At 44.1% G+C, this 23,992-nt stretch overlaps 2 protein-coding genes across 5 annotated transcripts in view; both read right to left on the bottom strand.

Annotated features, from left to right (window-relative positions):
• Positions 1-858: 858 nt before the first annotated feature.
• KREMEN1 (kringle containing transmembrane protein 1) lies at positions 859-23,741 on the bottom strand. Of its 4 annotated transcripts, none has more exons than XM_065738981.1 (10): positions 23,485-23,738; positions 16,501-16,663; positions 16,015-16,106; positions 12,012-12,136; positions 11,532-11,685; positions 8,389-8,721; positions 7,766-7,924; positions 7,012-7,096; positions 6,098-6,302; positions 859-1,197 (listed from the first exon to the last, which is right to left on the bottom strand). In XM_065738981.1, the coding sequence occupies exons 1-9, from the start codon at positions 23,561-23,563 to the stop codon at positions 6,140-6,142; spliced, it is 1,353 nt and encodes a 450-aa protein (XP_065595053.1). In that variant the 5' UTR covers positions 23,564-23,738; the 3' UTR covers positions 859-1,197; positions 6,098-6,139. The 4 variants fall into 4 exon arrangements, with proteins under 4 accessions (XP_065595053.1, XP_065595052.1, XP_065595051.1 ...); XM_065738980.1 differs by lacking the exon at positions 859-1,197 and adding an exon at positions 5,855-5,980; XM_065738979.1 differs by lacking the exon at positions 859-1,197 and having other exon boundaries at positions 5,855-6,302.
• LOC136050251 (myb-related transcription factor, partner of profilin-like) overlaps positions 12,223-23,992 on the bottom strand; it is a 36,379-nt gene continuing 24,609 nt past the window's right edge. The window contains exon 3 of the mRNA XM_065738992.1: positions 12,223-12,233. The gene's annotated coding sequence lies outside the window, so the exon portion shown is untranslated. The remainder of the gene's footprint in view (positions 12,234-23,992) is intronic.

The following is a 23,992-nucleotide window of genomic DNA, read 5'->3' as shown; positions in this document are numbered from 1 at the left end:
TATATGCATACACACACAGATCCTAACAACAGAGTTTGTGATTTAAAAATGCAGTTGTTTTTTCTTTTCTTTTTTTTTCCTCTTTGGAGACAACCCATAATGTCGTGTCCCAGGACAGCTTTCAGGTAAGTGCCACTCTACAGTGTGCAAAATCAATGAGTTCTTTTGATGCTCAGTGTAAGGACACTGCATGATGATTTTAGCACCGCCTCTGTTTGGGGTCCCTGCTCACAGCTGGCAGATGTTGCTGTTGGGGGGGAAGCTGGATGTTAAAAGTTAAGAGGAAGGAGAGTAAAGGTGTAGAGACAGAAGAGGCGGATTGAGGCAGTAGTGCACTGGAGTATGCTGTAGAAAAGATGGGGTTGAGAGCTCTGCCATGGGAAATGGAGAGGGAGCTGCAGTGAAGCTGCAGGGCGGTAGTCCATAACTAACAGGACAGTTCCTGGACCTCTGTGAAACACAGGCTGTGTGAGGGGGCCACACAAAGTCTCTGAAGCCTCAGTTCACATGGCAGCTGGCACACACCTGCTGGAAGGCATCCTCACTTCTGTTTGGAGCCTGCACGTTCCCTGTGGCAAAGGAACTCATTGGTGGCTTAAATTCAGACAGGAATAATTTATTGTCCTGAACTAAGACTGACACAATGGCCATTGTGGTGCAAGTGGATGCAATGAGTGGAGAAGTCATGTTGAACAGACAAGTCCATACCCTGGATTGTGAAATCGCTGGCTCCACTGTAGTTAAAATCAGCATTGTGCTGCTCTCACCACGTCGACAGAGGGCATAATGTGATCAAAGACATTTATGAAGACATTAGCAGAAAGTGGCTTTGAAGTCTGTGATCGTTAGTGGGTAGTAATCTCTGTGCACGTATGCATACATGGAATACATATATATGCTGTTGTTGAAATAGTTTGCATGTTGTGTGTTCTCCAGGCAGCAACATAAAACATTTCCAGTCTCCTTCGGTCGCTTCCATCTCACCAAGGTTTCCACCTGGTAACCCTTTGGATTAGGGTTAGGGCTTTTCTCCCTCTCATCTACGCCTGTTCCAGTGTGCTGTAATTCAGTCACCTCAGAATTCACCCAGGAGGAGAGCATTCCCTCTCACTGAGGCTGTACACCATGGTGATGCCTGGTGCTTCTGGAGCACAGCCTCAGTTTGGCTGTAGCAGTTTGGAGCACGTCTGCTGAATTCTAAGACAGATAGTAGATAGCATTGGTTGCTTATGTTTTGCACAGTGCTCGGCCTTGATGGCTTCCTGGTGTAGTAAAGGTGTCTTTTGAAGGTGGCTGTGTTCTTACAGCTGGAGCCAGCCTGCCCCAGGTCTTTGTCTGGGATACAATATACCCGAAACCAGATCTTCTATGGGGAAAGGGAAGCCCCGTGCTTCTGCGACTTACTTCATATGAAAGGGTCTCATTCAGAGTAAAGAATATCTTTCTCCCATGGGAACGAAGCTGTTGCACAGGAAAAAATAAAAATAAGGCAAATGTTCCCAGAATAAACAAGTTTAAAAGGGGTCTCATAGTCTGGATGACAAGAAAGGAGCACAGTAATCCTCTCTGTAAGAGGAGGCCAGTGCCTGTGTGACAATGGTGTTTCTGAAAGAAAATGAGAGTTCTCTTTGGCTTCTGCATCTGTTATGCAATGCTTTTCTACACTTCAGCAACACAAACTGAGCTCCTCCTGCAGCAATTTTACTGTATTTAATTATTTATAATTATTACTTAGAGCCATTTGCCGAATGCGGGATGACCACATATAGACACAGCACATATTTCAGCGGTGAGTCATTTCAAGCAGGATTTGTTCTTTTTTTCTTGTCAGTCTGACTTAGTTTGTGGGATATCCTTTGGATTTACGGTAAATTGTTTTGAGATTGAAATTTGGAACGCGAAATTTCATCCTACAAAGCACAAGCACTCAGTAAAGCTGAGAGCTGCGTTACGTGTATGTACTGGGCTGGTGGTGTGGGAAGAGGGCTCCATTTTTCACTCTTGAGTTAACAGAATGGGAAGTTTTCTCAAAAACGTCTAGGATAATCTTCAGGTGAAACTCTCATTGAAGTGCATTTCATCAGAGGGTTGTGAAATACATTTCTACAAGCTATTAAGAACTAGTTGGACTGGTCGGGCTGGGTATTTATAGGGAGTTATGGCTTTGTAGCAGACCCTTCCATTAGCTAAAATGGTGCACTGGAAAATCTTCAGCAGTCCTTTCCAATGGCTGAGAAGGCTCAGTGAGCAGAAGGTGAAACTGGAACAGCTGGTTGTGCTCACCCAGCAGCAGCCAATGCCTGCTGGTGTGTTGGCCTGGAGTAATTCAGAAAGCTGCTTCGCTCTCCAGTAAAAATCTCACATTTATACTGTTTCCAGGGGACCCTGGACTACAGAGCCATAGCTGTGCAGTGCTGTTGGGTTGTCTGAAGAGCAGCATTATAAAACTCCATAATGCTGTGCTGAAAACAGAAAGCCCTAAGTCTGATGCTGTTAATGTTTGAGTGAAGAAACAGATGCAGGTGTTGGATGTTAGGGTGGTCCCAAGAGTACACGCACATAAATGTGGATGAACAACCAAATACAATTACAGGCTAGACATGAGGTTCAAAGGAAGAAAGGGCATCTGAAGCAGCTGCTTCATCACTGCTATCAAACTGAGTCTGAGTTGCTCTCTTCTCAGTGCTCTTCTATCCTGCGTACCAATAAATTCTGATTTTTTTTTCCCGTGATTACAATGTATAGAAAATTTATTTTTCTCAGGGTGTAAACTAACATCCTCCTATGAAACGTTAGCAAGGTACAAGCATTATATCCTGTATTAAATAATGCATTTCCTATACATATATAAATATATTACTATGACATCACACTTTTTTTTTGTTTTAAATTATAGTCTCTATTTTCTCTCCAACTTAAAAAATATTAAGACAAAAGTACATACAAAATCATTTAGTCAACAAACTATCTTTGAAAGTACATTTTGAATTGGGAAGGCCACCAGTAGAGGCCCACGTATTCTGTGGACTACTGTAACCAACATGCTGCATAGAATGGCTGAGGTTGGAGGGACCTTGGTGATCATCAAGCTCCAAGCCCTGGCCATGGGCTGGCTGCCATTGGGGCACAGCCAACTTCTTGCACACAGTTGTGAGGCAGTTTGACAAAGTGCTATGGTGGGGTACCAGCAGTGTGCTCGCTGCTCCTATTCCTGGTGCACCCTTTGTCCTATGGCTTCTCCTCTACACAGCCATGGTAGCAGCCAAGAGGGCAAATTCTGGGGTGCACTAAACATAGCACAGCCAGCCTGTCAAAAGAGCTGATTCTCCTGCTATATCCTGGGTACTGTATATGGTTCTGGTCTCTGTGATACAAAAGTGATCTTAAGGTCCTTTAGAGCATCTGGGGGAGGGTGATGCTGGCTGGTGCTCCATGCATGTCAGTGCTCAAGAGGCATTTGGACAATGCCCTCAACAACATGCTTTAACTGTTGGTCTGGCATGAAGAGCTTGGACTTGATGATCTTTGGCAGGTTCCTTCCAACTGAGCTATTCTATTCTGCTGTTCTATTATTCCGTTAAATCGTTCCATCCTACCCTACCCCACACTACTCTATCCTATCCTACCTTAATCTACCCCATCCTCAGGAAGAAAAAGCGATGGTCATTTTGAACAGTGTATTGCATCACTACGTAGCAGCACAACACAGCGAGGAAGGCACCAGGACAGGGGCTGGAATGTGTGTGTGAGGCAGCTCCTCGTGATGGTTTTGTTGTCAAAGGCTGTATTTGCAACCTGTCCAACCGACTGAGGGAACCACCAGGTGAGAGACCAAAAGGCCATTCAGGTAAAGGCCTGAACAAATTCCTGTTCTGCAGTTGTTTTCTTTTTGTTGGAGTCAGTGCTGCAAATGCTAACATGATATTCAGGGCAGCTGTCATAGGGGCATTTCTGTGTGCTGAATCGTGTGGGATTACAACAGTTGTGCATGTCAGGCTTTTCTTTTTCTCCTAACCTCTTATAGCAAACGTGATAAAGTGCCATTTAAACGTATACAGTTTACGTTGGCCACTACAGATGTACCGCTGAAGCGTAAAGAGACATAAAAACGTTGTCCTTTTTCCTTTTGCAGTAGGTAGAAATCAATCACTAGGTTTTCTTTCAAGTTATTGGCATCAGTTAAGTGCTGTATGAATTTTCCTTTGTCTGTACAGGTTAAGAGTGCTCAAGAATTTTTGATAAGAAGGCAAAGCTTCCTGTCACTGTGCTCACAGCGTAACTCTTTGGAGTCTGACTTTACTCTCTGACTCTCTCCTCATTTTCCATTAGTGAACCAGATTAAGCATGGGTAGAAAACAAACTGTTTTGCTGTGGGTCTTCATAAACGCTGACTGTTAAGGCTTCAATTTTCAGTGTCTTGTTGGGTCTGAAAAGTCAGTGTTTTTCAGTCCAACGTGATGAGAGAAAACCAATGTACTTTACAGTTCTCGCTGTCTTAACGGTTGGCAATACTATGATTAACTTTTCCTGTTCCCTTTCCAACAGCTTATGCAACAAAGTTCTAGCTGCTTCCATGATATTCCATTCTTGACATAAACAATTCCATAATTGCTGTCTTAGTGAAGTTCTGCTTCTATTAAGCACTTATTGTGCAATTGTTCAGCTGTCTCTGGCACTCATCTGTGGTACATAAGTGGAGCTGGAATTAATTCATTTCAGGCGAAGTCTAGATCGATGTAGGTTGCTCTGAAAGTAATGCCTCCTGTTTATTTCCATACAAACTACAACAGATACAAAGAGTATGACAACACTATTTGATAGAGGAAATTCTCAGCTACAAAGCACTATTTTTCAACATAGTCATCACTATTAACTGCATTTTCACCAGCGCTGAACAAGAGCCTACATGTTATGCTCATAAAAACCAGCACCACCAGAAGTGACCATCACTGCCACAGCTGAACTGCAGCACCCACCCCTCACTGTGTTCACATTCACTGCTGGGTCCCAGAAACGTTCAGTAAGTGTCAGTGAATGTCAGTAGGGGCCATTTTTTCCACATGGAGGAATTCCATTCCACACCTTTGCTCCATACACACTTGTGTCAGATGCCATTCTGTCTCAGTGCCCCTCTGCTGCCATCTGTCACACAGAATGGGATGGATATTGGTGGGAAGGTTCAACCTCCGCTGCCGTACCACCAACATCCACCTCTGACATCAAGTGCACCAAATTCATAAAACAGGAGGCATTACTTTCAGAGCAGCCCTTGGCAAGGCGCAGTGTTTCATTTAAGTTTTAAATGCCCTATTTCATCCAGTGAAATCTATAGTCCTCCTGAAGGGAGAGGCTTTCAATGTTGATAACAGAAGGGCAAACACTCTACTGAATGTAATCTCAGTGACAGCCTGCTCGCTTTCCTCCGTTACCTTCTGCAGACACACTGCATAGTGTCTGCATGCTCACGTGTCTGCTGTGTGATAGAGCACTGGTATGTTTAAACATATATTTACTCCCTTCGGCCTAACCAAAATTTACTGTACTTTAATGGCTCTCAGTGAATTCTCTGACAGTGTTTAAGGAGCTGCTCATGAATGCCAGCTGTTCCCAACAACTTATCTGACCCGTACTGTCATGATTTTCCTAAAGTATCCCGCAGGGCTGGACTTGCTGAGGGTGACAGACTCACTGCTGATCCCCAGTGGTGGGATGAGAAGTCAGCATTGTAGGTGGACAGCTCTTCTACCAAAGAGAAAAAAAGTTAACGCTGTCTGTTGCAATCAAAGAGAAATTATTCCACGGATCAAATCCCCACTGATGTTTTAGTTCTTTGGCAATTAAGGGAGTTAGTCTTAAAAAAGTAGCTCTGTTTTAATTTTGCAGGCAGGGGGATGCTTTCTTCTCCCAGTAATTGACAGCACTGCCGATTTGACGAGCTCCAGATACTTGAAAATAATTGCATCACTTAAATCCATTGCCACTAGCATACAAAAGAGAACAGCAGATAGACAGAGTCACACAAAGGACTGCAGGAATTGACTGCTTGGAAGACAAGTATGAGTGGGAGGGAAAAACAAAAAGATAATTCCCAAATCACCTGGATTTTAAGAAGTTTGGTTCCTGTAAAATAAAAGACATTTCAGTTTCCCACTAGTGGATTGCAATCATCTTGTTGGCTTCGAAGCTGCTTCTTGAAGATGGATATTGACGTGGACGGCCGATAGAATATACTCCAGATCTCACCAGCAGCAGTAACTTCACTGGAATCCTCTGTTTCATTTGCAGGTGGGATCTGATGGGATCTAGGAAACAAGCATCACCTCGTGATCAGTGCTAAGGTACAAGGGAAGCTGCTATCATTAGTGTGGTAATGTTATTTTTGGACTGGTAATGCTGACAAGTTCCACTGTATCTATGATGCCTGTTTTTCCCCCTACATATTGCACAGTTATATCAGAATTTGAAGTGCTGGTTGATTCTTTTTTGACCAATTGATGGTATAGAAAGATAGTAATAATATCAGTTTTTTAATTGAATACAAAGTTATACTGTGTGTCATACCATCATACAAATCCCTATGATTGTGATTTTTTTTAAAGTATTTTCAATGTTTAATTACAAGAAAGTAAATATTAATAAGGGTGATGAGGCCCTGGCACAGGGTGCACAGAGAGGTGGTGGTGCCCCATCCCTGCACACACCCACGGTCAGGGGATGGGGCTGTGAGCACTGATGGAGCTGTGGGTGTCCCTGTGCACCACGGGCAGTGGGAGCAGACAACTTCAGGGGGTCCCTTCCAACTCCAACCATTCTATGATTCTATGCACACATATTATGTATATATGTATATATTGCATATAGGTACTTAGCATAGTTTTGAGGATATAAATGCATAACTTGATTCTAAATCTGACCAATTTGACAGTATCAGGAGGCAGAGAATTAAGTGTAGCACAATGGGTACAGAGCTGAGATGTCAATTCAATGGGGGCAGTTTTGCTCTATACTCACTTCATGGCAACATGGAGAAGTATCTTGGCCAGTATGGCAGTGACACTTAGGATGAGCAGTGCTGTGAGACTGTATATTGTCCACTCTGGAAAAGAAAATCAAAAGGAGAAGTCGGAGGTGGAAAAAGAATGGGAAATGGAGAAGGAGAATGAAAGAAAAGAAAAAAAAAAGAATTGGGGAAAGAGAATGGGAAGAGAGGAGAGTTATTTGCAACTCAAATGAAAAATGTCTTGAAAGTTGGCTCCAGACACGCAGCAGTTCTCAGTGGCAGCTCCCCTGCCCCCATTCACCTGCTCCATCTGTGTCTCTAACCCTCTTTGTAGCTGTTGTGAATTGGGATATCTGAGCTGTGTGCAGTATCCAGGCTCATTCGAGACCATAAATGCAAGCTCTCTTTTTTCAGCACTGTTTGCCACCTCCACAGTATGCACTGCTCACTGAAGTGCTCTGACTTCCCATTTGATTTCACTGCCACTACAAAGTAACACAGCAAAGTAAAGAAATCTTATTCTGATGTGGAGAATGGTGAGCACAAAAGCTATTTCTGAATGATTTACGCTGAGAAATCAGTTCTGAAAAATGAGATCAGTGCAATTAATGATAATTAGACTAAATGAAAATTCATTTTTGGGCATCTCTAATTAAGAGACGCTGTGGATCAGATAATGTAGGGGAGGAGGTAAAGGAAATAGTGTATCTGGATTGTGCCAAAATGAAATGTTTTTCCCATTTCCACACTCCTATGTGACATTACCAGGCATGGAGCTGCTGGGATGGCTCGGACTGGTCGTGATGACATACAGTATCTTTGATGACCGAGCTGCATTGATGCTGAAATTCGTGTGTTCGTTTTTCTTCTCTGAAAGAGTCTGATTCACTGCAATCTTGTTTTGATGCGCGTTGTCCTTCACAGCTGAAAAGACAACAGTGTGATTGCATGAACAACTTCTTAACCAATGTAATTAGGCTTTACTTTGTACTTTACAGCCACGTGCTTCTCTGTCTTACTCAGGGAACTGCTGAGAAGGGGGCCACAGAATGATTGTTTCCACAACTGTTTATCAGAGCAGTGGGACTGCAGGACTGTCATGTTTTCCCCTGAGGAGTTTTTAGTGAAGTGGAACGCACCATTGGAAAGAGCTCCGCTGAACCAAAGATGCTGTTGGATTACTATTTGTTGTCGTTATTTTTGTGGTTGGGTCAGGGGCTTTTTTCAGCTTTTCCATTTTCCAACCTGTCTTGACAGGCAGGTGTGTATAGGATTGACTTTTTGAAAATGTAAATGTTGATATGGATGACACGTAGCTGGCTGGAGTTTTCGGGTGAATGACACATTTAATGACACACTGACATGTACAAAGAAGGCTAACCTCTTACCTCTGTATCTGATAGCAAACCCCTGGGCTTGGTTGATTTCATCTGAGAAAAAGTACAAAATAACAAAATCCAAGGAGATGTTAAAGGTGTGGGGAGGCCGATTCTTCCCATTGAAACGAGCTAGAACATGGTAGGTATAGCCATCCAGCAATTCCACCATGTCTGTAGCATCTTTGATTTCAAAAAGGACAAAGCTGAAGAGGATTTGAGATGCTCCTGGGACTTGTATGGTCCAGTAGCAGACTTTGCCTGTGCCATATGTGTCAGGAAAGTCTGGGGAATAGATCACAGCTGTAGCTGAAGTGTAATTCCCTCCACAGGCACCAATAAGGGCTGTGAGACGAAGAGGAAACAGAAAAGAATTAAAAAAGAGAAACTAGTGCAGGCTCTACATCCATCACACACAGCTTTCCTGCTCTGTGGAACTCGAATGCACAAACTTTAGAGCACACAATTGCTCCTCCCATGTCTCTTGGCCTCGGGTTATTTACCTCCCACAACACTGAGCAGAGGTATTACATTACATTTGCTTGGGGTATGTTCCTTCTGGCCCCTTATTCTGAGACAAGTATTGAGCTGAAATATTGGCATGAGAAGAGTTTGCCTTTATCTTTACACCTTCACATCAGGAATTTATCACATAATAACCCAACCCTGAGCCTTCTTTCCTCAGAGCCAAGTAATGTCCTCATGTGAATGATGCTCTAGTTTGTTAATCATCTCTGTGAACATTTATATGTGCTTTTTAAGCATCCCTTCCCCAATCTCCAATTACTGATCGACTTTATTGTCACTCAGTAACTTGAGTAAGTGCCTGTTATGAAGCCCAATGAAAATCTATTAGATTACTTGCTATGACATGATCCTTTAAAACAAATATGTGCCTAGTGATACTCTGAATCTGAACAATCAGTATGGAATAATGCAAACCTATTCAACAATGAATCTAGAAAGGAACTTTAATGCCAGCCAACTGTCACGGTGGGTGGGTGTGTATATACACAGATATATGTCCTTGGAGATACCCACAGTCAGGAGTTGGGGCTCTGAGCACTGATGGAGCTGTGGGTGTCCCTGTGGACTGCAGGGGAGTGGGACCAGATGGCCTTTATAGGTCCCTTCCAACACAAATCATGCATGCATTTATATATAGATATATATCCTAAATATTTAATATAAAATAGTATATTTCAGACAGAACTGTTTGAATCAGAATGATCACCACACGTTACGCTGAAGGATGAAAATAGAGATCTTCACTCTGAAAGCTCAAAGCACTGTGATAGAGTCCTTGAAGAAAGTAAAGACACATTTTGAAGTACTTCAGTTTTCACAGGGCTCTGAGCAAGGCCTTGAATAAATGCAAATTAAAAGCGAGCTGGGGGAATGAGAAAAAGTAGAACATGTTTGCCAGAAAATAATGTGAAAACACTTTTTTTTTTTTTTTTTCTGGAGCACGGCCTCATCATAGCAGCAAACCTCACACCAGTCCTGTGCTGTGAAAGACCCCACAGAGGGACTGAAAGTGCATGAAAGAGGGAGAATTTAAAGAATGTGAAAGATCCCACGAGGTACAAAGGCCCACAGAGAATCTGTGTTTGGCACTTGCTCCGTGCTGACAGCTGGTGATTCAGTTGAGTAGATAGAATTGTTTGAATAGACTGTATTGACGGAATTGAAATTGGACAGTGAGATATCGTTTGCTCTTTGCAAATGGCTTTAGGTGTTGTCACAGCTGGCTGTGCTGTTTGTAGCAACTGAAACACAAGGTGCTCTTCATATCGGTGATACGAATGCTAATGGACAGTGCTCCTCAGAGTACAGCATCTCCCCGAATGGGATAGTAATAGAATAAAAGAATCAGAATAGCTTTTAGGTTGGTGGGGGCTTTAAAGCTCACCCAGTCCCAGCCCCTGCTGTGGGCTGGCTGCCCCACACCAGCTCAGGCTGCCCAAAGGCCCAGCCAACCTTGGAAGGCTTTCATGGATGGGGCACCCACAGCAGAGTGGGCAGCCTTCCCCTACCAGTTCTGCATTGTGGGTATGAATGTTACAGCTTTAGGCCCATGGCAGCAGCACATAAACACACAGCTAAATGTTACAGGGGTGTGCGCGTAAAAAGTTTAGGGTAATGACACAGAACTTCAATGCCTGCCATTGCATGTTTGTTGCCCCTATCTCTGCTCCTTGCTTGGGTGTGACACTGAGGCCCACGGGACTCCAAAGCGGGGGAAGACACAGAAAAAGTGTGAGATGGCGTTGTGTTTAGAAAGGACTTGGAAATGACGAGCTCAGGAAGCCAGCAGGTATCAGGAGAGAAGGTTCTGGGGATACGACATCAACTGTAGATTAGAAGGCAGTGACCCTGGGGAGGAGGAATGAGATGTGCAGGTGTTGCTAATCAGCAAAACCAAACAGGTGGCAGTTACTAGAATCACTTCTTTTTTCTGTTCACCAGAAAAGAGAGTGCAGGTGCTCAGGGCAACAGCTGGCTGAGCCCTCAGCCATTTCAAAGAAACGCCACAAAGGATGTTTCTACTCATCATGAATTCAGGAGGCCAAGAATAGAAGGAAACAGTGGATATAACAGTGTGAACCTACACGCTGGTGCAATGCAGAAAGCAATATACAGCTCCAATAGGGGAGAATGTGAAAAAAGTGTAGTATCATAGAATCAAAGAGTGGTTTGAGTTGGAAGGACCCCCAAAGACCATCAAGTAGTAGGAAGGAAGATTTCCATGTGTAAGAAATTATGACATCAGTGATGGTCAAATAGCAAAGTAACTTGTTTGTACCTTTGCTGCATACCCTTCCCCATCCCAGTTCTCCTCTGTTGCTTTGTGTTGTGTAACTGAGTTATAGCACAGTGTTTGTGAGAGCAGAGTTAACACCAGTTCTGGAGAAGGAAGAGACAGTCCCTGGAGCATGAGTCAGTCGCCTGAGCGGGCATCGCTGCTTTGAAGAGCTATTTCACACTATTAATGGATGGGAATTTTAAGCTGAAGCAGAAAGCAGCTTTATTTTACACTGAATTTAGGTGCTTTTCTGCACAACAGTTCTCACTGCCTTTAAGCCCTTTCCCCTAATTTGCTCAGCATTTGAGGCCTCTCCTTTGAGAAAAACTCAGCCTGTTTCAATACTTACTGTCGAAAAGAATGACTCTGCCATCCCCACCACAAGGCTGAGTATGGTCTCCAAAGCAAACACTGTTGCATTCCGTACTGGCTGCCTCCCCGTATCTCCAGTAGTCAGGGTTATTTCCACAGAAACAGGCATAACCTGATTCCATGCCTGCAAACTTTGACAACAAAGATGCATAAGGAAGGGAGGGGTCATATTTAAAGGTGCAGCAGTGGGAGGTTGTGGGAACAAGCAAGCTGGCAGCAGAACGCGTGTGCTTTGGAGAAAGGTGATCAGTCCACGGTCAGAGATCCCACTGCAGACTGAGTTGTTGGGATCCTGCTTAAAACTAGCAAGCAAGCTGGAATGGAGGGCAGCTAGCGCAGCATGTATGCAGCCCAAGACAATTCCTCTTCACTCAGTGCAGCCCAAGCATGCCAAAATGTTGGACGGCCATGGTTTAGTCTTTGAAAGTGTTTTGTTAATGTATGTCAAAGAAATCACCTTAAATTGTTGACTTCGGCAGGAACTGATGCACGCCTGGATAGTAAGTTTATTGGAGGTCTCACTGGTGCCAGTCAAAGTTGGTGGCTCTCCATGATCCTTGTAACACCCCAGATTCCCTGGCACTGGCAAGAATAACAGACAACAGTCATAGAAACATTAAGGTTGGAAAAGACTTCTAAGACCACCACATCCAACTCCAACCCTCCCCCACCATGCCCACTAGCCATGCCACTCAGTGCCACACCTCCACATTCACTGAACACCTCCAGGAACGGTGACCCCACCACCTCATTAGGAACCCAGAGCCAGTGCCTGACCTCTCTCCATGACCCTGACCCCTTTATCTACTCTCCTGTTACTAAGCAGCTCTCTGTATTTTCTAATATTGATTTTAAACCGTAAGAAATATTATTCTACATCATGTTTTCCAAACATTCCCAGGGATAAATGACAGGTGATGAAACAGCATCACAGCTTCTTGGAAATATACCTGCAATATTCTGAAGCCACCTGGTCCCACTGCCTGCAGGGCACAGGGACACCCACAGCTTCATCAGTGCTCACAGCCCCAACCTCTTACCATGGGTGTTTTCAGAGATGGGGCACCACCACCTCCCTGTGCACCCTGAGCCAATGCCTCACCACCCTGAGTGTAAACAACTTCTTCCTTATATCTAGTCTAAACCTCTTTTTCAGTCTGAAACCATTTTCCCTTGTCCTGTCAGCGTTTCAAGGCTCACTGGTCACTATGGGCGGTCATAAAGAGGGATTCTTCCCTTCAGTGCAGTTGTTTTAGCACACTGAGTGCCTCTGTATTTCTGTACTCCTGCACAAATTCAATAGAAATGCAATGATACTTTCTGAACTGAGCAATTTTGTAACAGTAGTCCTGAAAGCGGCGCTGCGTTGGGTCCTGGAAGTCCCATTTCTGACTTTTCTTATACCTATCTGCACTGAAACAATTCCCCAGATGCAGAACTTTTATTTTTCCCATTCTAACAAAGATGATCTTTTACCCATTCTTTTGGAATAGCTCTCAGTTATCAGCAACAGAGGATGATTATATATCAGAAAGAAGAGAGAAGGAAAGAACAAAGTTGGGAAGAATAAAGCTCAAGTATGAGATGGGTTTTTTTTAATTATTAGGTCATGTTACTTCAAATATTGTTGGTAAAATAATTTTCTCTCTCAAGAATGATACACTTTCAACAGTAAATGATTGCATGGATTTATGGCTTGGATATGCCTTGCAGCAACAAGCTTCTAAGTACTGAGAATTCAAGTTACGGCCTGATTTAACATACCTTTGGAAATTCCCATTTACAACCCCACCCAGCTGGGTACATCTGGACAGATAATTCTCAGAGATCTCAGTTTTCTGTAAAGCACACTATTTCACTGCCCAGAAAATGCTTCCTAGTCACTGGTTTAGCTCCTTTTCCTAGAGGACCTGGGATTTCTAAAACCACATATTGATATATCTATATATTTAATAGCTTTATTGGTGAGAACCATCAGCCATGTCTCCAGAGGATTAGTCCTCCTGTGTTTCCCATGCAAAGAAATCAGACTCAACCATTTGAAAACTTCATACATTTTGTAACTAAATAAAGCAGAGCAGTTGGGGAAAATCCCAAAGCTAATTAGTTTCCTTAGTGTTCCAGTGATTTTTCAGCTTTCTTATATCTAGCACACAAAATCTGTCATGTGGTTTGGAATAAGCAGTTGCTCATGGAGAATCATCAGTATAGCCCAACGCTGAACAGTGATCTCCAAACAAATATCCTTTGATATTAAGTCAACAAATTACACAACCTGATGGCGATATGCTCCACAAAGAGCTGAAAGAACTTGAGTAGGCCCACATCAAACAACTACATGACCTGAGACAACACAGAAAATACTGCCTACCATACATGTACATTTTGCTGCATCCCTTCTTCCTATGGGCTGGCCCTAAAGCTGTGACACTGCTGTGCTGCTCCTGAAGGTTAATCAGCAAATAAGCATTACAGTGTCATCTGATGCTGCTATGGGCAGCGGGTTGGACCCGATGATGTCCCAAGGACTCTCCAAACTCAAGGTTGTGTGTGTATTATATATGAATATATAAATGGATCTGTAGTGACTGATTAATTCCTCTGACCTTCAAAATATGCCTTTTTTCCCTTCTATTTGTTTACACCCACACCAGCACACAAGACACTGAGAAAAGGAGTGGAAGGAAAAGGATTGAGCTCCTACTGGGGCACTACCCAGTGGGACCACCCTACTGGGACTACCACTGCCCTTTGCAATACGACAGCCATTCTCATCGAACATTGCTGAATTCTATAGAGCATGCTTACACGTGCAGAATGTGTTTCTGAACTAAGTATTCTATTAATGATTTGTGAATAAGGCACATGATAAAATCACAGGTGCTTAATTGTAGCTGCAGTGAATCACTATGCAAATCTCTGTAGGGAACAGAGAAGTTTCATGCTCTTGGCATTACATCGGTGTTACGTGGGCATTGTTTGTATCTAAGCTATACTTGTCTTTCTAGTAGCAACAGAATTATGGAAAGGTTGCTTACAGGGGACAATTTTCTAACTCCCCAAAATTTTAAAATGGGCATTCTTTACAAAATTGCTTTCTTACTCCAACACAGAACTCAGTTTTGTATCACTCAATCCACAGGTTCATTAGTTGTGAAGGTGCTGAGTATCATCATGCTTCCTGAAAGTACAGTACACTAAAAATTAAATTGTTTTTTTTTAATTACACAACATCATAGACCATGAAGTTTGCATTAAGACTTGGATGATCTTGCAGTGTACAGTTTGTTGCTATAATTCCTTTTTCTAGTATCCAGTTTCAGTGCAGTGCTTGAAACAGCTGCTACTGGTCAAAAGGGTATTTTGTAAATATAAATCTGGATTATCTGTGCAAGTAAGCGTCCAAATATAAATCCTCAGTTCCCCATCACAGAGAAAATGAGTGAGACTTATTTTACAAGGATTCCTTGCATAGAATAAATGAAGTGGAGAGAATTTGCCTTGCTGGTGACATATCCAGAGATTTTGTTTAAAATCTGTCGTCTTTAGAGAAAATGCAAATTCTCTCATTTGTGACCCAGACAAATTTATTAATTGTGAGGGTCCTTCTGAGATGTACTTCTTTAAATCAGAAGTATGCTGACATCAGGACAACTGCTCTTGTGCTTAACAATGTATGTGTGAACGATCTCTTGGACACAGAGAGCACTTGCACAGAAGTTAGGAGAAAAATACACCTGTGATCAGACTTCATAACATTTAGTTATGGTTGCCTGTATTTAGGCACATGTTTAAAATGTGATTCTTTGGAGTTTATCCTGGAGCACTGAGGAATGAAAATCTGGGAATGTTTTGATACCAACCATAAAAGAAGAAACACATTTTGTATAAGGTAAGCAGTATCATCCATTGGTAATATCAGATGCTGCAGGGAATGTTCAGATGAATAACTTGTGAGCGATCTGAATTATTCACCTATGTCCTGTATCCACTTCTTCTGCCCTTATTCCCTCCTTGCAATTCCGCAGGTGTGTGTTATTCACATCAAACTAAGGCCACCCATTTTACAAATGAACTGCAAGCGATGGAGACATGTGGATCTTTTGGAAAAACTAATTAATCATTTCCCATCCATTTTTCTCCTCTAGACTGGACTAAACATTTTATAGGATTCAGAAAACTAAAAGTTCTGAGTGCTTCCCCATCTTCTATTTTAATGTAAATAACGTAAGCCAGTAATTCTGAGAGGAGATGAAGAGAGCAGCAATGGAGGAACAACTACACAGCAACCTTGTCATTAACTCCAGAGATCCAGCTAAAATATTGCTTAGTTTGCAAATGAAAATAAGCTGATTGGCCTTGTCCTCGTTTCTGCTGGAAAATCACTACCCACTGCTGTAAAACTGCCAACCCCCGCTCGGCAGAGGCACAGGCCTGAACTAATTACATGGTTCTCTTACTTCGGCAGGATGGAATCTCACAATATTTCCAATATATTCCATCCTCGTGCTCTGCAATGTAGCACCATGGGCTGACATCTCCATCAGGGTTCCTGGGGACAAAAAAAGAAGAATAAAACAGAGCAAAAACCCAACTATTTTTAAATACCATGTAAAAATAAATCTTAGTGAGCCTCAGTTTCATGCTATTTTTGCTCTAATATTTAACCCATTGAACTTACAAGCCAAGAAAACAACAGAAGTGGACAGGATGTTCAAATCAGTGTAGATATAGCACACATGAAGCATACTGTGATGCCTCAAACATAACTTCTCTATTATTCTATGGATGGGACTTGTGTGCTGAGCCAAAGATTCAGGGTTCTGACCACAGAATAAATCAAAACCTGTTAGATACTCATGGCTTTGACATTATTCTAACTTTTGTCAACTGCTTAAAGTAAAACTGCATCAAGACAACGTTGGTAGCAATGAGATAGTCCTTACCTGCAGTAGTTATGCTCACCGAGCCCTCCTTCCCCATTGGGATATTTCAAAGTGTTATAAGGATGCTCAAAGGTCTCATTCCAAAAGAGACAAGGCTTCCCTGCATGTTGGGAAGTCTGGTTCTGAGTGCCACGGTAATCAGCCCCATTTGCCGTATAACATTCTGGGAAGAAATTGAAATAGAGAGAGAATATATGTAGATTTGGTGCTTACTTGTCCTTCCCTTTGCCCTTTTTCCCATCCCCAAGACTCCAGTTTCCTTTCACTAACAGATTTTCTCAATTGTATAGGCAACTGAGAATCCTGAGAAGCTTTAAATTTTCTCGTAGAGCCAAACACCTATTAAAGGGAATATGATTTCATTATTTAAAGAGGGGAGATTTAGACTGGATATAAAGAAGTTTTTGCACTGGGGGCAGTGAGGCACTGGCACAGGGTGCCCAGAGAGGTGATGGTGCCCCGTCCCCAAGGTCAGGAGATGGGGCTGTGAGCACTGATGGAGCTGTGGGTGTCCCTGTGGGTCTTTGAGGGTTCCTTCCAACTTAAACCCTTCTATGATTCTACTCAGTACTTTATAAGATGCTTTGGTTAGGACTGAAGTGTGACTAATACAATCAGGTACATATTCTGAGTGTACGCATATAGTGCCCAAATCTTATTCCGAATTAACTATATTTGCTAACGTCCTTACCTTACAAAATGAAAGATTTTGTAGGTGTGAATCTTGCAAACATTCATATCCTGATTTATACAAATTCTTTAACTAAAGGATGCCCTACGAGGGTGACTGATTGCTAGACCAGGTCTCCTGGAGAGGTGATGGACTCTCTCTCTCTCTCCTTGGAGATATTCAAAATACATCTGAGTATGGTCCTGGGCAAGCTGCTTTAGGTGACCCTGAGGGGATGAACAAGATGATGTCCAGAGATCCCTTCCAACATCATCCACACTGTGATTCTCACAGAATCATCATGGAAGGGTTTGAGTTGGAAGGGACCCTTAAAGGTCACCATAGTCCAACTCCTCTACAATGAACATTACAATCTGCTCTGATCATCTTCCAGAAACAATCACCATAAAGGTGTAAATCCTAGTTATAAATACTTGCTAACACTTACCATCCGTCAGTTTACTTAAAAATAGTACCAAAATGCAACATTCTGTGATATAATTAAAGCGTTATCCTGTTTTACGTGGCCGTAAGCACGTCCCTGTGCTGAGCAGCATTACTGGGGGAAGTCACAAACGTCTGCCCCTCACTGCAGGCTGGGCAGCATTCCATATTATCTGACAGCATTCTCTCTTTTTATCTGATAGCATTCATTCTCATGGAACAGCTGCAGAGATATTCTACTCCAGTGCCCTGAAGGAAAGGGAGAACGCTGCACCTGGCCCAGCACGGTGCTTCTGTCCCTCAGCAGACAAGAAAGTTATCTGATTGAGCAAAAACGAGCTTCAGATTAACACTTCTCCTCGCTTTAATTAACCCGACCTCGTTAGCCGTGCGGGTGGGCTATACACATTTCCTTGAAAACGCGAATCTGAACTTCCAGTATTTGAGTCACCACAACCCTTTGTGTAAACATACGAAAAAAGACACTCTGAGTCACCAGTGCTGCCACTTTCTCTTGCTTTGAAACGAATGCCAAAGCTTTTCTGTCACAGCAGAACAAATAGCAGAGCTTGATAGAAGGGAGGAAAACATAAACTGGATTAACACAACGTATGGTAGAACCAAGCAGTTGTGGGGAGTGATAAACACGGCCAGAAAAGGCGCTCTCGTCAGTTCAGTGCTACGACTCTTCTTGCTTTTCAGTTCCAAACTCAAAGCAATATGTACTAACATCTCCCCAGCAATGTAAGGAATGCTACAGTACCTGAATGCGATCTGGCACACAGACTGAACAGAAGTTAACACCGGCCCGTTTCAGGATCTGCTAAGACTGGCCCATGCTTTAACTTGCAGCAGCAACCGCCTTTCGTTTTCATCTTCAGCCTTTTTTCTTTGTTAGTACCTTGAGGACATTGTGTGGAAGGAAGAGTCAGAGCCCTCTTTGTTCCTCTTAGCTACAGCACTGTGCTCTGAAGGTAATAGGTGACTGCAACAATACCTGCGTTGTTCCCGTGCAGGGCCGAGGCACGGGGGGAAATGTGCCACTGGGGCTATGGGGAAGCTCCTCTGCTTTGTTAGTTTTGTGAGGGCAGGGAGCGAGATACCATGTGAAAACACTGATTATCCCAGAAGAAACAACAAAACTTTATTTTAAATGATGAAATGCAGCAGCTGTGATCAAACAAAATCAAATGAAATACTTTTTAAAATTATTTTTAGAGGCAATCTAGTTGGATTTTTTCATTTAGATAATGGCTAATAATGTTCAATGATTAATAATGGTTATTTTGCCATAGCACTGAAGTACAAACGTACAAAGAAAGTAGTCATTCAAGGAAAAGAACCTCGTCCTGAATTTCTTCTGCCTTGAGACCTACTGCGTACACTTGGTAGGGTTTCCATTAAAAGCCCTCAGCACACTCAGCACCAGCAGAAAACAGCTGAGCTGGGGATCCCTTCCAACCCCTACCATTCTGTGATTCTCTGATTTCTTGTTTCATACATACAGTGATTCCTCCCTATTTTCTCCACAACAGCCAAGATGCTGCCTTAGGGGTCCTGCTGCCAAATTAATGCTCAGTGTGTTGAAGGCAAGAAGTGAATGTTTCAGCCACAGGCAGACCTCTGTCCTTCCAATTTCAAACCCATAGGCTGCACCTCCAAGGCACAAGTCCTAGGCGACTCTAGAGAAGAGCAGGGAAGAATCTTTGTCTTTACTCACCATGACTTCACTCTATTAACCACCTAATGACTCTGCTGCATCTACTGCTTTGGGGGAGCTTCTGAAAGCAGCAGTAATCAGAGTCAGAACCATGGCAGTAAAATAACTCTTCCTCTGAGTGAATCCTGAGCCTACAGAAGTACCTATGGAGTGGAAAATACCAGAAAGCAAACAGCATAAAATAAACTGGGATGGTTGTCCACCGTGAGTGAGCGTTCTGTGTGAGATACAGGTTCACAATTAGTTTTATTAGAGCCAGATCAACATTTGGAAGATCAAACAGCAGCTGTAGTAGAAATTTTTTCCATCTGTCTCGGTTTCTTCTTCAGTGTAGGGACCTTACAATGATCATTTCTGCCTTTGTTACTTCGGAACTGTATGGCTGCCTGCACTCCACATGGGCACCACTCGAGGATCATTTGAAAAATTAAGGTAGTGCAAAATGTAATGTAATGTAAGTATCAGACTGTTATCCTGAAAGAAGCACTAATGATAAAACACTGAAGTTACAGAGTCTGTGTTGGCTTCCAGTGATTTTCTAACATGGACATCCATGTGTTGGTTTGCATCTCTGAAGTCCTTGATGGCAAGTCCAGCAATCTGAGAAATCCTCATTCTGTGCCAGATGATGAGTGATAGAAATAATACAAACGTTTTTGTTTCCTCTTCAGCCTCCTCTGCACAAATGAGAGGAAAAGCAAAGAAAACAGCTGCTCAAACACCCATCTCCAAAGCTATGGATGGGGCCCTAGGCAGCCTAAGCTGGTGTGGGGCAGCCAGCCCATGACTGTGGCTGATCCCGTCCAACCTAAGCCATCCTGCGTCTCTCTGATCTAATTTTAAGCCCTCAGAGCATTCCTCAAAGTCCATCGTTTCTCAGAGATGATACTAACCATTGGAGACCAAAAAGATGGAGATTCAGGATGGTTTAAGAGTGTTTCTTGTATGGCTGAGATGCATACATAGCTCTGCGGAAGACTGAAAATTCAGAGTAACAAACTCATTTCCATCTCATTGGAAACAAAAAAATAATGATGAAGTTAGTTATCTATTTTGTTAGCTCTGGAAGTGCTAACGGGTGGCAGGAGAGATCCAACCAAGAAGCAGCATTTTCTTTTGAGGACTTTCAGATAAAAGAATAAACAAAGTTAAATGAAAACGGCTGCTATTGAAATATTGGGTTTCGCTGCGGTAGCGTAACAGCCAGAACTTTATAAACGTTCTGCAAGGCTGGAGCAATAAATAAAGGCTCCCAAAATGTATGTGGATAAGAGCGTGGAACCAGAGGGGCCAAGTCTGATAAGGACTGGGTGCCAGCTGCCTGGTGCGTGCATTTTAACAGTGCTTTCAGAAGAGCTTCAGGTCATTTCCATTCTGCCAAAACTACTCTCCTTGCTCTTGCTGCAGCCTGCAATCGCGGCACTCCTCCTTAAACGCAAGCACTGTATCTAGGTGCAGATGGCAACAGTTACAGGCACTAACCAGATGCTGCAGTCTCTAATTTGATTGAAAGGGTATAATTAGACAGCAGAAACACTTCAATGAGAGAGTAAGGCACAGAGGAAAGGACAGAAACCACTTAACCAATGCCAAGACACCCCAGCAGCAGCGGAGGCCCACGGATGGAAGGGGCACAGCACCCCAATTACCTTCCTCAGATGAGAGCGTTTTTGTTTCCCTATGGATACATGAACAGAGATTCTATTATCATAGGTTGCCACAATTCTGCATGTGGGACCGCTGATTAAAACCAGAAGAAGCTTCAGGAGATCAAAGAGACAAATATGGCTTCTGTGGTCATTATTAAAAATATTTTTAGTAGTGCAATGGTTTTCTTTGAAGATGCAGTTTTATTGATTGAACCAAATGTTCATTTGCATATTTTCATAGGATTGGTCAGAAAAAAAGAAAAAAAAACGTATTCCATATTATGTTATGATGGAAAATGAATTATTTTGGGGAGTACAAGGCTAGTGAAAGCCTGCTGTGATGCCATGAGGGCACTGAAGCAGAAGGTTTCTCCTTCACAGTACAGAGATGTTCTGTATGTAGTTCAAAAGTCTCTCATCCTACACAGGCACACACACATTATCTTTTGAGGTTCTCAGCTGCTCCGAAATGGTCTTATTTAGTGTCGGTACAGAGCAGAGAGTGGTCACAACAAACACTTGTCCAACATTTGGTTGAACCTCATCCTCAGCATCCATCAGCAAGGCCTGGGAGCAGACAGAGGTACGGTTCCACCACCACACTTGTCCTGGGATTCTTTATCACTGGAACTAAGAATGCATGATGTACCCCCAGAGGAATTTCTGCTCCTTAATACACCCATTTGTTTTCTTTGTGAAGTTTTTAAATCTGTTGTTCCACTGTCAAGTGTGGCAGACTGAATCCCTCCGGAAATTTTAGCAGTGTGGGCCTCAGCCACTGTGCAGATGGAGGGAGCACTCAATTGCACAACCGCTGTGGTGTGATATGACAAAACGAGCAGCTGGCAGCGTGTAATCCCGGCCTCCTTCCCACTCCTTTGGCTCCACCCTACCAAAATCCATTCATAACTTCGGATTTTGAGTTAGGCTCTCTGCATGTACAAGCACGATCCCTCAAAGTGCCTAGGGTGACTATCTCAGCCTGGTTAGAACTGCTTTCTGCATGATTTGCATGATGGCTGCTCAAGGAACGAAAAGCAGAACTGCTTTACAGAAAGGTCTGCGAGAGATGGATGGAACAACAGCTTAGAGGAAGGACTTGTCTGGAAGGAAACCACAGGCATAGAGATCCACTACTGCTGAACTGAAAGGTAACAGAGAAAGGAAGAGAAGACTGAAAATCACACGCACTTCTAAGTGGGAAATGAAATGAAGGTTAAAGTAGAGGCATTAAAAGTGAGAGCGCATTGCACTGAGCATATAAAATAACCTTTCTTCAATGAAACTAACGTTTGACAAAGATTTTTCATTTTCTTTGCCTCTGTAACACAAAAATCACCAAATTCTTAGGCAGTCTATTCACACACACATACCCCCAATCAGTTTCTGAGAAATACGGTACGACTGAAGTTTGAGTACTGCAGATCTCAGTGTCTGAATTAATAGAAGCTGGTAGGTAGACGGCTGTGCTTCCCAGATCCATTATCTTTGCTATACATTCACTCATTGTAAATTTTGTGCCCCCAGAGCTGCTTGTGCTCATGCATCTCTGCCACCTTTAGTGGCTGCGTGTGTATGCAGTCAGAGCATGGATGTGCACAGAGGTCTCTACACTGCCTATGAAGCCAACACTCCTAAAGGGATATGTCCTCCACGTGCTCATGTGCAGCTGCTGTGAAACTTGGCCGCTTACACAGCGTGTTCTGTGCACAGTTGTGTTCGGAAAAAAGATTACACTCTTCAACTTCAATAGAGAAAGGATTACTAACTGTTCAATGAACACAGCCTGATGGTATCGGGACCGATGACCAGATGTTGACAGGACAAGGGGAAATGGTTTCAAACTAAAAGAGAGGAGATTTAGGTTGGGTATAAGGAAGATGTTGTTTACATGGGCAGCGAGGCACTGGCACGGGGTGCACAGAGCGGTGGTGGTGCAGACACCCAGGGTCAGGGGACAGGGCAGTGGGCAGTGATGGAGCTGTGGGTGTCCCTGTGCACTGCAGGGGAACGGGACCAGTCGGCTTTTGGGGTCCCTTCCCTCTCCACCCATTCTATGATTCTAAGTGTATCTACAGAACGTGAAGATGAGCAAGTATCTATTCACGGCTAGAGGAAGCATCACGAATTCAGCATTACACGGAATAACGAGGATTCAGCCATGCGGAGCACATCCAGGAGGACCACGCACCGGGCGGCACTGGGACCGTCCGGATCAGCCACCGGCACCGCGCACCGGGCAGGACGGGATCACGGGAATCACGGCACGACTTCGGTTGGAGGGGAACTTAAAGATCATCTTGCTCCAACGCGCTGCCCCGAGCTGCCCGTTAGCAGCAGAGCGGGCTGCCCAGGGCGAGGGCAGAGCTGCGTGCCAGCCGCGGGTCCGCGCAGCTCCGGGACGGACCGCAGCTCTGCCGCCGCGATCAGACCCGCAGACAGACGGCTCCGTACGCGCAGCCCGGCTCCCCCCGCTTCCCCGCCGGCTGTCACTCACTCACCGGACACAGCGGGCTCGCGGCAGCAGCTCAGCGCCAGTCCCGAAAAGGCCACGACGGCGGCGAGAGGGGGCGGCTCCATGGGCCGGGGCCGCCGGGCCGCACCGCGTCCCGGAGCGGAGGTGGTCGCGGGCGGCCGAGAGGAGCGCGAAGTGCGGGAAGCGGAGGCCCTACAGCATGTGTCCTGTAAGTGCGCCCCAGCGAGGTGCCGAGTGGCAGATGAGGGATCCTATTACCAGCCATGTGACAGGAAAGGATAGAAACCGACATCCCAACCTGCTGCTCCCCGCTGCGCCGCGGAACCGCGGCTGGGCCGCTTTTCCGTTTGACACCGGCGGGTTCGGGCTGTGCCGCCCGCAGAGGGGATCCGCGGAGCGCTCCTCGCCGGGGGGGGGGCACCGCTTCTCCGCCGGGGAAGCAGCGGCGGGCGAACCCCGCACGGCTCCGTCAGCGCCGCGCCGAGCTCTGGCCATCCCCCCCCCCGGGTCCCTCTGCTTTCCCCGCGGCCGCG

This window comes from Cyrtonyx montezumae, unplaced genomic scaffold, assembly GCF_038088225.1.
Source record: "Cyrtonyx montezumae isolate F1298 unplaced genomic scaffold, pur_monq_1.0 scaffold_23, whole genome shotgun sequence".
Classification (NCBI taxonomy): Eukaryota; Metazoa; Chordata; class Aves; order Galliformes; family Odontophoridae; genus Cyrtonyx; species Cyrtonyx montezumae.
The sequence above is the reverse complement of the archived record's forward strand: the minus strand, read 5'-3'. Positions and strand labels throughout refer to the sequence as shown.

Excerpts from the sequence above, each read along its gene's own strand:
- KREMEN1 (XM_065738981.1), bottom strand. The coding sequence starts at position 23,563 with ATGGAGCCGCCCCCTCTCGCCGCCGTCGTGGCCTTTTCGGGACTGGCG. Across the intron at positions 12,137-16,014 it reads TGAGATTCCATCCTGCCGAA|TGCCAGGGAATCTGGGGTGT; the intron begins GTAAGAGAACCA and ends TATTCTTGCCAG. Across the intron at positions 8,722-11,531 it reads CAGAGTCATTCTTTTCGACA|CCCTTATTGGTGCCTGTGGA; the intron begins GTAAGTATTGAA and ends TTCGTCTCACAG.